Genomic DNA, 15,348 nt, shown 5'->3' with positions numbered 1-15,348 from the left:
GGTTAAGCTTCCGACTTCAGCTCAGGTCATGATCTCATAGTTCGTGAGTTTGAGCCCTGCATCGGGCTCTGTGCTGACAGCCCAGAGCCTAGAGCCTGCTTTGGAATCTGTGTCCCCCTCTGTCTCCACACCACCCCTTGTGGTGTGCTTGTGCTCGGCCTCTCTCTTTCAAAAATGAATAAACATTGAAAAAAATTTAAAAAAAAAAAGAAATATTCTGTATTTCTTTTAAAAACTTTTATTGCGCATAAAATGGCCCATTCCCCTTCTGCCTAACTGGCAGCTCAGTTATTACCACCTTTCAATTTTTTTCCTTTAAACCTCCTGCCCCACTGAAAAATTTCTTCTTCTGAAAGGATAGTCTATCATTGCTGGTCAAAAGCAACTGGAGGATAGTTTGAGGGCAAAGGCCCAAATATATCACCTGAGCAGGGTTAGAACCCCACATGGAGTCCCTTAGACTCAGGAGTAGGGGTGCCTACAGCCTTCCCTCTAGTGACACTGGACTGGTTGTCCACTGTATTGACCTTGTGTTTGGGCTCAAACTCTGGCATTTCATACATATATATACACACACATTGATGTGTGTATATTTATATATATATTCTCTGTCTCCTGCCTTCAAGAGGACTTAAATGTCAGGAAGGGGACCTGCCTGGAGCTGCATGCATTTCCAGAGTTGGAAAACATTTCACACAGCATGTCACCAGGGTACTAAAATAAACTGCAAACTAGTGGTTATAAAATGGGAGCTTTAAAAAAAAAGGTGCACTACTAGAACCTGAAGTCGCAACACCATTGGGAGTGGAGAACTGGCAAACATTTCGCAGGCTGGTGGATTTTTGAAGCTTCTCTGCAGAGTCTTCAGTCCCCCTTCTATTAACTGCAGGCAGCAGTGTGCTTCGGCAGAGTGCAGAGTGTTAAAAGGCTGACCAGTACTGGCCGGCAGCAAGGGCAGACGGTAACATCTGGTGCTCCTGCTACATTAAGCTACTTACAGCACATCGCTATGGCCGCATCCCTTACCGGCCACTTCGTAAACTGCTTCCTTGTTCTGGGATTAGCAGGAGCCACAAGGGATGCAGGCACAGCTCTCCTGGGGCTTGGCTAGTTAAGGTGGCATTCAAGAGGTGAAGCAGGTTAGGGACAAGGCCGCCTGATGAAGGTCCTGTCTCAAGTCCAATTTTACTGGAAGGTTGAGGTTTAAAGATAGAATCTAGAACACCCACCCCTCCCCTTTTTAAGAAAAGCATAAAAATGGAGATTCTGTCTCATCAGAAAACAGAAAGTGAAGAAGTCAGAGCTGTGACAGCTGCTAGCAGCACATCTGGATTTCCACAGGAGAGAGATGGCAGCCTTCGGACAAAGTGAAGAGTTAAGACAGGTTCTTTGCTCCTTTGTACTAAGAATGAATGTTCAAGTTGAGTCATGGTGTGGGTCCCCCTGGAGATTCCAAGGTCAGCACGGACACCTGATCTAGGCTGCCTTGAAGAGCTGCCAGGCCTCTGTTCTCTCTACACAGGCCCCTCTCCACCAGAAGTCTTCTGCTGGAGGACCCTCCCAGATGGGCCTGGCCCTGACAGGAATCCTCCCTGGGTGGACCGCATGTCATTGTGTGGCTGGACAAGCCCTGTGCCACCAGATTTTCCCACACCGTGGCTCTATGAGCTGTACAAGGCCAGTCTCTGGTTGAACTAGGAGAAGTGAGCAGTTTGGCTCAAGGAGCTGGTTACATGGTACTCATTACCCCTGCCTCCCCATGGAGATCTGGGTGCAGAGGAGGTCTGGGGTGGCGTTAACTGTGAGAGACCAACCTAAATTCCAATATGTGCTACAACACTTGCATCTCTGTCTGGTGGGACCTGAGGCTGGGCTGAGGGGAATTCTCATCAGCTAGATGGATTACAGGGTCCCACCATACACTGTCTTGGCCAGCTTGGAAAAGGGCTTACCCCCAAACTTTAATAAATATGCTGTGGGAGGTGAAACCCTGGCACCAAAGCAGAGAAAAAAAAAAAAAACAAAAAAACGGGTTCTGCAGAGCCAGGGTTCAATAGAGAGAGGTGAGTGACATCTGTGCCTTTTGACCTGGCCTCAAACAGTGCTGAAATGTACCCCTGACAGATGAATGGTGCAGACACAAAAGTTTGGTACCACAGTAAGAGTGAGCCAGGTGAAGGAGAAGGTGCCAGACACAAAGTACAGGAGGGGACAGAAGAGCTACAACCAAGAACCCACACAAGGGTCTCAGCTGCTCCCTAATGCCAACTGGGTCAGCAACACGATGAAGAAGGCTAATAAATAGACAGCTGTAACAGCATTCAGTCAGTTTGGGATGGGACTGTGTAGGACGCAGCAGACACCCCCGTCACTCCTACACCGGGTGCCACGTGATCAGTGTCTCTAGTAAAGATATAAAAATGAAGTTAATTCTTTTCAAGTATTAAAAAAATAAGTTAATTGACAAAAAGGGTCCGAAGCGGCTGAGCGTCTCGCCAGGTTGTCAGCTTCATTTCAATGTGCAAACACAGGAAAAACGTCAAGGAAAAAGATAATCTCCTGCCCCGACGTGAAGCGCTGAACAGTGACAACGCCTGTCTGTCAAGTGGGGGCTTGAAATGTCGGGCCTCATCCTGTCCCCCAAAGTCAGTATTTTCCAGTGTCAAAATTGTTGTGAATTAAAAGCAGAATGCAGCAATCCACAGGCCTCAGGCCAGAGCCAGAGAGAGGCCTGGGACATTTGGCCACCAGGGGTCCAGTGTGTGGTGCGGGGGTGCCGGGGAGCAGATCCCTCCTGGGTCCTCCTTCTTGCATAATGAATTCGGGAGCCAGCCCGCCTTCAGGTCCCCCTGTGATGCCAGCGTAGGCACTGACCTGCTGGCCACTGCCCCCTCCCAGGTTTTGATTCACATCTTGCCTCCTGGGGGGTGTTCTTCATTTCTTTGGTGGTGCTTCAGGGAGCACGAAGACGATGGCCGTCCCTTCTGCTCTGTAGAGGCACACCCTGGCGGCTGTGGTTCTGTCAGAGAGGGGGCAGCTTCCGCCTCTTACCTCCTCCCGTGGAAGGGGCACCAGTCACCGTGCGTCTCCTTGGGGAGCATGCAGGTTCTCCTTTTCCTGCGTTACGTGTCAAATGCTCTGTGTTCCTCTCTCTCTGGAGCGGGAAGTCAGGGTGGGCCTCTTCCAAGGAGGCTCCGCCACCTCAGATAATCATCCTCGCCTGGGGTTCCCCATAGCACAGACATTTGACCCACTTTTCAAGAGGCACGTAGACATTTCAGTGTAAACTCCCAGGAGGTGCCAGGTCTTCTCAGATCTTGCATCCGGGTGGTTTTTGGACGAACCCAGCTTGGGTCAGGTAGATGCCACAGACCAGCCAGCCAGAGCACGGGTACAACTCAGGACCAGTTCAGGCTGAAGCCTTTAGACAGCATGACGGCCTCCAGGTCTTTGTCCTCCTCTTTTTCCCGGAGCCGCTGCTCCTCTAGCAGGGCCACGAGGGCATCTCTCTGCTCCACCACCTCCAGCATCTCGTTCAAGATCTTCTTCTCCTCTGACAACTCCTCCTCGGTTTTCAGGTGATCTGGGCAGTGGCCAAAGACATTAGGTCTACAGGACCAGGAGGCAGCAGGCCCACACCCAGCTTTCCAGAGTGCGCTTCCCCTCTTACCTTCCACAGCCATCCGCTCCCGAAGTTCCTGCTGCAGTCGGCTCTGCCGGTCCTCAAGTTCCAGCTCCCGGGCACTGGGATTGGGGGCAGGGGGAAGAGGGAGACAGTGACTTGGGGACCATATTTCCCCATTGCCTAAATTAGGAAACAGCTGTGCTCCTGCCGTGACAGGTGCTGAGCTGATAGCCTCCCCCATAGCTGGGTCCCCAATCTCAGGCCACTCACAAAATCATCAGCTCTGACTCATAGCGCACCATGGCATTTTTCTCTTGCACCAACTTGAACCACTCCTGCATCAGCTTGGGGTCATCTTTCTTGCCCATGCCTGCCAAGAGAGAGGGTACGTCAGGTGCAGAAAATGTCTCCTGTCTACCCCGGCCGGCAGGAGTTATCACACTGGGGCAAATGTGCAAAGAGAGCCGAGCAGGATGCTGCCGGAACACTCCCAAGCCAGGTCCAAAGTTTGCCTACAGACATGGAGGGGGGCCACCATGCCTACCCCCAGAGCCTAATGGAGTCTGTGCTTTCCATCTGTCCTTCCCAGGCCCAGCCCTCACCCCCTCAGTAACCTGGTCACAGCTTATTTGGACCACTCCTGTTCAGTGGTTTAGTTCTTGGTATGTTTTAAGTGCCTTGCCCTCCGTTTTCCCATTCAGCATTTATTTGGTACTTGCTATGTACTAAATCTGCTCTGAGGAAACCAGTCTCATGAATGAGGCAAATGCAAATTTATAAACTGCACTTACCCCTCCTTTTAAATTACCCTCATTAACCCAGCTCTTTTCTGGGCTACTGCCCCTCTCTGGGCCACTGACTGGTACTGATGCTAATCATTTCTTTACATCCCCATCAACGAGGTACCTTTTCTGAACTTCTGGCCCATCAAGTTTCCTGCATTGTATATGTAGTACATCCCAGGATGGCTATCAGGTTTCTCGCCAAGGGCAGAGAAACACCAGCAGACCCTAGAGACTAAATAAGGCAGTACTCTTTGACCCAATTCCAGCAGCAGTTTCTGGGGCTGGTGCTCTACACTAACACATGGCCGATACCTAAATCTCCATCAGGGGCAGCCTGACCCTGCTGGGCTTAACTGAAACAGGAGGACAGAAGGAAGAACCTTCCAAGGAATGAAACCACCCAAGGAGGGAACAAACTCTTTTTCCTTGGAACACAAAGAAGCTCATGGCAAGGGGCACCCGGGTGGATCAGTCGATTAAGTAGCTGAGTTTTGATTTCGGCTCAGGTCATGATCTCACAGTTTGTGAGTTTGAGCCCCACGTCAGGCTCTGTGCTGACAGTACAAAGCCCACTTGGGATTCTCTATCTCTGTCTGTCTCTCTGCCTCTCCCCTGCTTGAGCTTGCTCTCTCTCTCTCAAAAACAAATAAACATTAAAAAAAAAAAAAAGCAGTAGCAGCTTGTGGCAATAGTGTGGTCCTGCCTGAAGTAAAATACACATTACATCAGTGGTCTTCAATATTTTTGGATTACAAACCATTCTGAGAATCTCAGGAAATCTAGGGACTCTCTTCATAGAAAAATGCATGTGTACACATCCAGCAATCTTATATAAACTTCAGGGTGTTCATGGGCTTCTTGAAGTCCACCCATGGGCCCCAGGTTAAGAGGCATTGGACTGGGAAATCTTTCAAAGTGCCTTCCATTTTATGACTCACTTGGCTGGATGTCCCATCCCAGTAAAGACCAGACCCAGAAACATATGGAATATACCCTCAGGTGGGACAACTCCCCTGTATCAAACTCCTTTCTGTTTTCCTACATTCTTCCCATCTGACTTCCTTGCACACGGTTCAGAGATAACTCTCTTTCTGCCAGGTTGTTTGCTTGACACACAGGAGGCCCCTGCCAGTTAGTCTTTCAACGGGGACCACACTCTGGAGAGGCAGAAGTGAATTGCACTCACACAAGCAGGGTTTAGTGTTTGCACTGTGCCTGGGTGCACATGCAGCTATGCTTCCAAGGTGAAGTCCTGTCCCTGAGTCCTACTCTGAAGGATAGAAGCTCTCTCCTGACCAGCCAAGCTTGCTTCTGTGGAGTGCTAGGGTTTCTGGGGACAAAAGCTCTCCTTACCCGACCCAATAGACTTGGTCCTTAGGCTTTTAAAGCAGCCCACAGCTCAGTTCCATGCATTCCTTTCTGAGCGTCTCTGCACAGTGTGCCCACATGGCCATGGAAGATGGAGCCCTGAGGCATGCAAGCTGTCCAGTGCGGCAAGCTGTGAATGCACTGGGAGGTCTCTCCCTCCTTCCCACCTCCCCATGTGCAAGGACAAAAATTCCACTGGGAGACATCCGAACACTGCTCATGAGCTATGGTAGAGACTGTTCACAGCCGATGAGCAAAGGTATATGGCGGGGTGGGTGAAAGTCAAATGTGAGCGCCATGAAGAGCAGAGTAAGAAGTTAGCAAGGGTTAGTCATGACCACACTCCCCTTTCCCCTTCCCACATGCCTTTTCAACAACAATCTTATCACCACAACAGACTTCAAATCAGACAAACTTAAAAAAAAAAATACACACACACACTCAGCAAGACACAGGGTAGAAAGTTTGCATCTAGTGGTGTTTTGTTTTTGTTTTTTGTTTTTTCTGGAAAATAACTTGGGGACATCTGACCAGTCTTTGTAAGGACAGTATTCCTCGACGACACCAATAGAAATCTCTGCCGCACAGGTAGGAGGTTCCTCACCTGTGTCCCTGGCCCCTCTATCTGCTAGATTTGAGTCTGAAAGGTCCAGCCACGAATACTGGCATAAATCATGGGATGCTCAGCTGCAGCCTGAAAGGCCCCTACCTGGAGGCTCTCTGGCTCCCCTCTGTACCCCAGTCCTCCCCAAGACAGTCAAAGGGATACTGTACCTTGTAAGAAACTGCCACATACTCATAGAGTTTTGTAACAAAGCTTTCAAGTGTCAGAGAAAAAGAGAAATAACTGGATTTTGGGTCCCTGTTTGACTAGTGTTGCTATGACCCCTGAGAGGCAGTGGGGATGAGGTTGGGGGAGTTACGTTACCTTCCTGGACACAGCAAGGGCAGAAGGAGAGAGGTCTACGCCGTGGAGTCCCGCCACTGGGCTCAACTTCAAAAAGGACCAAACAAGGAAAAGGAGGAGGAGGAAGAGACGAAGAAAGACAAAAAGGAAGAGGAGGAGGAGGAAGAGGAGTTTGGAAGTGGAGAGGGACAGGGAGAAGGTGAAATAAAAAACAAGCAGAGGACAAAAAGCATAAGAAGTGAGAAAGGAACAACAGGAGGAAAAGAAAAAAAATACAAGAAATGGAAAAGCAGAAACAAGGGAAACAAAGTCTACAAATGAATTAAGTCCTTTTTTCAGCACGGAAACTGAACAAGAGCAGACCCAGGCATCGGGCATGTGGCTTCAAAAAGGAATGCACGTGTTCCCTTATGATGGTGGGTGGCTCTTGGGGTGAGTGGGATGCTCCTTCTTCCTCTGTTCCTTACTGGGAAGGTGGTGACATCTGGGTATTGGGTTCCCTCCTCAAAAATACCCAAAGCCCCTGGGACTTGTCTGCTTATCTCTGTGGAACAGTTCATGTTAAATATGTGGCCAACACTGCTCCTAAGTTTGCAGGTGATAACCTCGGGTCACCAACCAAACCTGTGTGAAATATTCTAAGATGTCACCACAGACGCATGCACTCCACGTAAAACTAACCCTGGGTAAGTCTAAGGGATTGCCATGCCCACAGAAAGAAGCTCTGAATCTATGGAGGCAGCACCTGACCTTGGGATGGGCTTCCAGGGCTGATATCTGTAATGCTTTGAATTCTGATCCAGGGTGACTTGAGGGAAACAACTACACAGGGGCAACTTCCACCAGTCCATCTCACTATCCCCCCATGTACCAGGGAGAGACAACCACCCCCTTTTCTTCTGCCCCTCCATCTCCACAAAGGGTTCCAATGCCACATCTAGGGGAAGGCTGTCATACTTTGGACTGGAAGACCAAAAGGGGTGAGCTGACAGGACATGCCGAAAACTCACAGTAACAATGCTGGTAAGAGTCATGGACGGGGCAACTGAGAGAAGACAGTGTGCAGAGAGACATGTCTAAGACTTAGGGAGACCTGATGGTTACCCAGGAGGAGGGAGGGGAGCCCAGCAAGGGACCATCACAGAACCACCAGGGCACACACAGGAGACACAGGCTCAGAGAAATGGCCTCAGGACTACAGGGAGCAGGGGCAGTTTTAGGATTAGAACAGGGTTTAAGAAATAGACCTGTTTTAGTCAATAAGAGGGCTAAATAGACAAGCTATTGGTTGATGGGCCCTTCTGCTTTGCAAATGCAGGCACCACATTTTCCCTTTCTTTCACGCCCTTCAGTGTTCATCATAGTGCTTTGTGCACAATGAACCTAGTATCAGGTAATACTTCAAAACTAAAGCCAGAGACTTGTTTGTGGGTATGCATGTGTGTCTGCAATGTTGATTACATCCAGGGTTCTAAACAGACATGACTGTGATCAGCTGATGCACTGGGGTTGGGAAGAAAGGCTCCTTTCTCTGCTTATAGCTGATCCACATTCAACCTTCTCTGTTTCAAAGTGCAGACTCCCTGTTGGTGCTCAGAATACCTGGATAAATCTCATGACACACAATGTCAATGTAACATTCTCTGTTGCTTCCTGGTACTGATATTATATGCAAACACACCTGTGGTGCAGAGTGGAACAGTGTCCACATTCATTAGCAAGGGACAGTGACTTGATACACAACCAACACAGTTGAGCCCATGTACCTGCATGTATGTTTAAATGTGTTTCTACTTTCTGGATATCACAAATGTAGCTTTTAGTTCTTTTTATGTAGACCACATCCTCATACACCCTTTCCAACACAGATGACAATATGAGGTAACAGGATATTCAGAACAGAAATTAGCAAATGAAATTAGAAAAGGGGACATCAGGTAAAGCAGGTGTTAAAAAAAAGTATTAAAAAAAAAAAAAAAAGAAGAAGGCATTATCCTAATAACAGAAGGCAGAATGGGAACCCCTGGAAAGGAGCTAGTGGAGCTGACAGGATGCATGGTTATGACTTTCCTCTTCAGACTTTCCTTCATGCTCCAAATTCTAAGTAATAATATACACTACTTTAATAATCAGAAAAAATGCCCAATAAATACTGCTTTAAAAATAAGAAGGGGAGCCTGGGTGGTTCAGTTGGTTGAACGTCCGACTTCAGCTCAGGTCATGATCTCACGGTCCATGGGTTTGAGCCCTGCATCAGGCTCTGTGCTGACAGCTTGCTCAGAGTCTGGAGCCTTCTTCGGATTCTGTGTCTCCTTCTCTCTCTGTCCCTCCCCCACTTGTGCATAGTCTAACTCTCTCAAAAATAAATAAATGTTAAAAAACAATTAAAAATTGTATGGAAACCAATTTGGCAATAAATTATATTTAAAAAAATAAAAAACCAAGAAGGGAAAAAAAATTTCTTTTTGGTTCTCAAAAAAAAAAAAAAAAAAAAAAAAGAGAGAGAAATCAAGGGGAAAAAACCAGTTAAGCAAGGGGAGTTCCACCCAGACTTGAATCTGAAGTGAGCATGCAAGGAAAGCACAGAGGTACTGATTTTGAGTGTAATTTCTTTGCCTTTTTTGGAGATGTGAGAAATAGATGGTTTGGTCCACTAGTTCCAAGAGCAAACATATCATCAAGCTTATGGCAAATATGAGTTTTTTAGAAGTTTATTATGGTTAAAGTGCTAGGGTGCTAGGTCTCTGTGTCTTTGTAATGGGTACCGTATGTGTCACTTATCAGACTATTTCGGTGTCTCCTGAGGACTGCAGTCATCACCTCTGAGCAAACCCAGAATTTGGTCCTGGTTGGAGGCTTCTCAGCAGCAGGTCTACACTCTCATCCTGGACTACTCTGTCTGCCTTCCAGATGCTGCAGGCTCACCTGCCCCACTTTCACCCTGGCAGCAAACTCAACTTCTTCCTCTGAAGCAGTGCTTTCTTTTGAGAGGTGGCCACCATCAGTGGTGCTCTAGCACCCACTCATCTTGACATGTGGGGGCAGGGATGAGATGGGTCATTGGATTTTGAAAAGTGGCAGAATATCAGATTTAGTGGGATGCATGTAAGAAGCATGAATAGTGCTTTCATTTCAAAACATTCTCACATGTATTATTTCATTTGAGCCTTACACTGGTCCCAGGTGGCTACCTGGACAGGCATTAGCTTCTCTATTTTCAAGTGAGGGATCTGAGGCTCCAAGTAGTGGCACAGCCTGACTAAACCCTTAATCTTCCTCTCCCATTCTGAAGTAAGAGTTTGCCCTCTTTTTTTGAACATTTTTTTTAATGTTTATTTTTGAGAGGGAGAGAGAGAGAGAGAGAGAGAGAGAGAGAGAGAGAGAGAGAGAGCGAGCAGGGAAGGGGCAGAGAGAGACAGAGACACAGAATTGGAAGCAGGCTCCAGGCTCTAAGCAGAGCTGGATGCGGGGCTCAAACCCACAAGCTGTGAGATCATGACCTGAGCTGAAGTCTGATGCTTAACCAACTGAGTCACCCAGGTGCCCCAAGAGTTTGCCCTCTTTAAAGGGCCAAGAGGGACGCCTGGGTGGCTCAGTCAGTTAAGCATCTAACTCTTGATTTCGGCTCAAGTCATGATCTCACGGATCGTGGGAAGGAGCCCCATGTTGGGTTCCATGCTGGTAGCATGGGGCCTGCTTGGGATTCTCTCTCTCCCTCTTTCTTTGCCCCTCCCCTGCTCACTTCCTCTCAAAAAAACCCCAAACGTTAAAAAAAATAATAAAGGGCTAACAAAGGCTCTAGGCAAATCTAGCAAATGGCTGCTGGAAGCAGCTGGGAGAAGAGTCACACATAGACCCTACTCAGAATGCCAGACCAGGAAAGCTGGCAATGTCATCCCTTCCTCCCATTATTCTGCAGAGGCCCAGACAGGTTAAGTGACTTTGCTGGGCATATGGTGAAGCTAGGACCTGAATCCTAGGTTGGCCGCATTCTCCACACTACCACTTTGCCCTGATCTGTTTGGATACCTCACTCTAGACCCTGTCTCTCACGTGGCCCGGGGCCACTCCAGGAGCAAGTTGGTGGGCCAGTCTCCATGATTCTTGAACAAAAATAAAGGGGATGTCCAGGTCTGGTATACAGCTGAGAAGCAGCTGTGGGCATCTGCCTCATCCCAGATACTTATTTCTTCCCATGATACAGGCTCCCAGTTCTCATTGTTGGACAAAGGAGCCCTCACCACAGGCTTCAGGGTCTCTACCTGCCTGGTAGACCATGTGGAGACTCTCGTCAGATGGGCTAGGGAGATATCTAGATTCCAGAAGCCCCAGCCTGGGACTAGAATGTTCCAGCCTAGTACTGTGCACCAGAGACATGAGGAAAATGGGCTTTTTATAAGCTGAATCACCACTTGTATTTTCACACAAAAATACAGAATTCTAAATGATCAGCTTACAAACATCATCACCCTTTTACAGGCTCAAAAATTGCACCCCTCCCCCAACATTTTCCCTTTTGATACACCGTAGCTTGTTTCATGTATAAAAATCTGTAAAGTACCCCTGGGTTAGATGACTTCCTTTCCAGCTACATATGTGGAAAATCCTGCAGAAAGTAAGAGATTCTTTTTCACTTCCTTTTGGTCTCTGAACAAGCTCCAGGTGTCACGGATAGGAAACAGGTATGTTTATTTTTCAGTCACATTTCGTGCTTCTATTTTCCTGCTGCAGTAGCTCTGGGCCAGTCTCCGTGGGCCAGCCTGTGCAGCCTTCATCTTGCCTGGGTGGACTTTCACTCATTTCTCAAACTTGTTTTTGGTAGTAATGCTACTATATTTACTGATAACTGAGCCAGCATTGCAGCAATACCTTTTTATACAATTCATCCTACAGATACTACCAGAATGTTGTTCATCTTTTCATAAGGGAACATCAGGGGCATTACCTGTCATGCCCAAGCTCCATCTGCCAGATTAGCCTTGCAGAAAGCCACATGCCCAGGAAGGGGAGAACTTCTTGGTAATTCGGGTATAATGAACAAGGCTTCCATTGATTTTCTTTTGTGTTTTTCAGGTTACATAGCCTGAAGCAAGGGAAGACTGACCAAATGTTTTGTTAACTAAGGTTATACTCAACTGTTCTGACTCCTCAACCCAGGAAACCCATTTGCTCAGTATCAATGCTATGCTTCTGAGAAGAAGTAGCTTTTGCATTGCAAGGCTGAGGTGCCCAATCCCAAATTCAGGGGCAACGACGAACACTTTGGCCCTAAGAGGGAACCAAGTTGGCTAGTTTGCACTGCTGCTGGGTGGTAAGCAAGCATCACGATACGGTGGAAGGTTTCTGGTCTAGCAGGCCCAGTCTACATACACAGACAGGGCTAAGATGTGCCTTGTGTTATAAAAACTCAGTGCAGCATGAATCTCCAGATTGGGGAAAAAATGAAGCCCTCCTCCAAAAAAGAAAACTAAAAAAGCATGTAAGAATGGAGATCCAAGGTATACACATGCAAACACACACACACACACACACACACACACACACACACACACGCTTGGAAATCTCAAGGATTTTAAAGTTCCTAAGCAAAAACAGAGCAAGGCTAATAATGCTCAGACCAAAAGACAAGTAAAAAATGTACCAACATCAAATTAAGGGAAGCCAATGGAACAGAAAGGGAGGGGAGGTGAGAAGGCCTGGGGTGAGCCTTCCTGTGTCTCTGCCCCAACTCACCAGCAACCATGAAAGACCACTTTCCAGGCCTTTCTGTTACATTTTTGAACAATTCATGTTCTTTCAATTTCCCTTTGAGACATACAAATCAAATGGGGAGGTCTTCGAAAACGAGAATTTAGGTATATGTTTTTAATTGAAAGTTCTTTGGAAGAGAAACGGTTTTTATATCTAAAGATTTCCAATCATCTATCTGTTCTAGTGCAAAAAAATGTGGTGGCTGGACCAGTTAGGGAGGGCCTGCTCAGTGTCCTGGGGAAGAAAAAGGAAAGGGAGTGAGGTCACTTGGGGACACTTCCTCTCTGGTACAGGGTTCATTATGTGTCCTAATGGTTTCTTTTGAAACTACAAGATTCAACTATATGAAGAAGAGATCTTTATTCTCTATACTGTGTGGCTCAAAAAGAGACTTTTGATACAGGTTTGGAACTTAATATAGTTAGCTGAGGGCCACTGAAAGACCCTATCCAAGCAATATAGTTTACTAGGCAGAGGACTGGGCAGGGATCAGGAGTGTGGACTTCTGTGGGCAGGATATGGAATTCTTAACACTTGAACACTGCTTGGAGCTTCATCTCACCCACCTGATAAGATTGGTGCTGGGGCCCAGCAATGGGGTTGCCCTGTAGCCTTTTGGTGATGTAAGAGTAGAGAAACAATTAGGCTCTATAATTCAGGCTCCAGATTTCAAAAGGGCAATTTTTCTTCTCAAATAATGAATATTACCAAGTATTCTAAGAATGAAACACCAGCAGAAAGTGAAAAGGGACCTAATTTTTGGCATCTATGTTTTCCTCCTGGGGCCGGGCAGGAACAGGGCCCAGAGGACCCTTTCTGCCAGGGGTACAAATCACTCCCATCAGAATAGATGACTCTTTTTTGCTTCATTGGTAGGACAGTAGCAGCTTCTATGTGGTGAACAGAACCACAAGAGAAGTTTAAATTTAACACAGAAATCATAATGAGCTGGCAAAAGAGGAAGCAATGGTTGATGAGAACCAAGTAGCAGGGGCTATAAGGTATTTGATGGTGGGGTATTTTATAATTCAGAAAATACACTGGGGTTTCTTTTTCCTTTAAAAAAATTTTTTTTAATGTTTTTATTTATTTTTGCGACAGAGAGAGACAGAGCATGAGCAGGGAGAGAGAGAGGGAGACACAGAATCGGAAGCAGGCTCCAGGCTCTGAGCTGTCAGCACAGAGCCCGATGCGGGGCTCGAACCCACAGACTGTGAGATCATGACCTGAGCCGAAGTCAGACGCTTAACCGACTGAGCCACCCAGGCGCCCCGGGATTTCTTTTTTCTACTTATTTCCTTTTTCTCTGAAATTTGATGGAATTCTAAATCTGAGAGGCTAGAAGCTCTCAAGTCAGGGACACAGAACTGAAAATAGCCAACAACATTTTATCACCCAAGCATGGGAGTGCAGAAAACAAAATTAGACACACTAGGTAACCAGTGGCAACAGGATCTTGAGCTGGGAGGGAAGGGTGAATATAACTATAAAGGAATGGGTTTTGACAGTTCCTTCTGGGAGATTTTAAATTAAAAAAAAATCTTTTTCACACACTGAGATTCGTTTTTAGGATTGACATAAACATCTGCCAGGGCATGTTAGAAGGAGGTGGGAAAGGAGTCAAGGATATTAGACAGGAAATGGGATTTGTTAATTGGAATGCAAGCATCAGCCCTTTTACAGCATCAATGGCCATGAGTATGGAAGTCCCTGAACACACCAGAAGCTCTGGGGCACTGAAGGGATCTGAAGAGGGGTAGGTGTCCATGGGACCCTGGGGACAGAAAACAAGCAGCGACCAGCAGCGACCCAACCGACCTGAGGTCAAGAGCCTCTTTCCTTACCGCTCAAGGCTAACAATATGGAATTGTCATACAGTAGAAATCACAGAATTATGTCCTTGGCTTTTAAATGAATGGGCCACGAAGTGACTCTTAAAAGGATGGGATTATGGCAAAAAATGATAGACAATAATCTTTGCCAGTTCTTGTAAGACAACTTCTAGGCAAAGAGCCTGTAAGGGGAGATGAAGAGGTCAGAGGGACCATCCAAGGATGCAGGAACTCCAAGGAGGGGCCCGAGTCTCCCCTGGTTAACCTCAGGATCACCTGCTTGGCACTCCTCTTAACAAAACTGCCCAAAGTCTAGAAATGAGACTCACGGATTCGTTATTACCCTAATCAAATACAAATGGTAAGCTTTGTATAGTCAAGACATCAAAAATTGTTAATTCCTTTAAGGCAGTGGTTTTCTTGCTTTAGAGGGCATGAGAGTCACCTGGAAGGTTTGTTAAAACACAGATAACCATGCCTCACTTCTAGAGTTTCTGATTCCGAAGGTCTGGGATAGGGCTTGGAAATTTGCATTTCTAGTAAGCTCCCAAGTGATGTTGCTGATGCTGCTGGTCCAGAGACCATACTTTGAAAACTGCTGCCTTAGGCTTTTCCTATCTTCACTGAAAAGAACTGCAAAGTAACTTCCATGACACAGCGAGGAGGGAAGGACATAATTATAGGCATCTGTCAACACAGCCTCAAGGTCAGTGAATTTGGGCAGAAATCACAACTGCATCTTCTTCCATGCACTTGGATCTTTTAGGGGAAATATGAACGCAGCCTAATGAAAATGGGTGAGGCTGAGTTCTTTACACGTTTGGTTCTTGAGTGTGACTGGCAGTGAGATTCCTAGTGGATGTGATACCTACATGTAAGGAATGAGAATGAAATTCAGGGCACAGGTCATACTGGGGAAGGAGAGAGAAAATGTGTGTGTGTGTGTGTGCATGTGAATGCATGTGCATGTGGGTTACTACTGTCAAATGACTAAACTACATTAGAGGGACCAGGATGCCGATGTGAGGTTGATGGGGAAGAGTAGGTGAACTTTTATTAAAAAAAATTAAATTAACCCGG

The 15,348-nt window shown here is 46.8% G+C and overlaps 1 protein-coding gene across 20 annotated transcripts in view; it reads right to left on the bottom strand.

The window, feature by feature from the left end:
• Positions 1-202: 202 nt before the first annotated feature.
• Positions 203-15,348, bottom strand: part of MICAL3 (microtubule associated monooxygenase, calponin and LIM domain containing 3) — a 224,448-nt gene continuing 209,302 nt past the window's right edge. For 17 of the 20 annotated variants that reach the window (XM_053225540.1, XM_053225539.1, XM_053225538.1 and 14 more), the window contains 4 exons: positions 6,707-6,772; positions 3,896-3,995; positions 3,671-3,744; positions 203-3,583 (listed from right to left, as the gene is read on the bottom strand). In XM_053225540.1, the coding sequence (XP_053081515.1) occupies positions 3,399-3,583; positions 3,671-3,744; positions 3,896-3,995; positions 6,707-6,772 (425 nt within the window). In that variant the 3' untranslated portion in view covers positions 203-3,398. The remainder of the gene's footprint in view (positions 3,584-3,670; positions 3,745-3,895; positions 3,996-6,706; positions 6,773-15,348) is intronic. The other 3 variants (XM_027073851.2, XM_027073856.2, XM_027073867.2) reach the window with 1 other exon arrangement.

Source organism: Acinonyx jubatus, chromosome B4, assembly GCF_027475565.1.
Source record: "Acinonyx jubatus isolate Ajub_Pintada_27869175 chromosome B4, VMU_Ajub_asm_v1.0, whole genome shotgun sequence".
NCBI classification, from domain to species: Eukaryota; Metazoa; Chordata; class Mammalia; order Carnivora; family Felidae; genus Acinonyx; species Acinonyx jubatus.
Note: the sequence above shows the minus strand (reverse complement) of the source record. Positions and strands in the feature narration are given on the sequence as shown.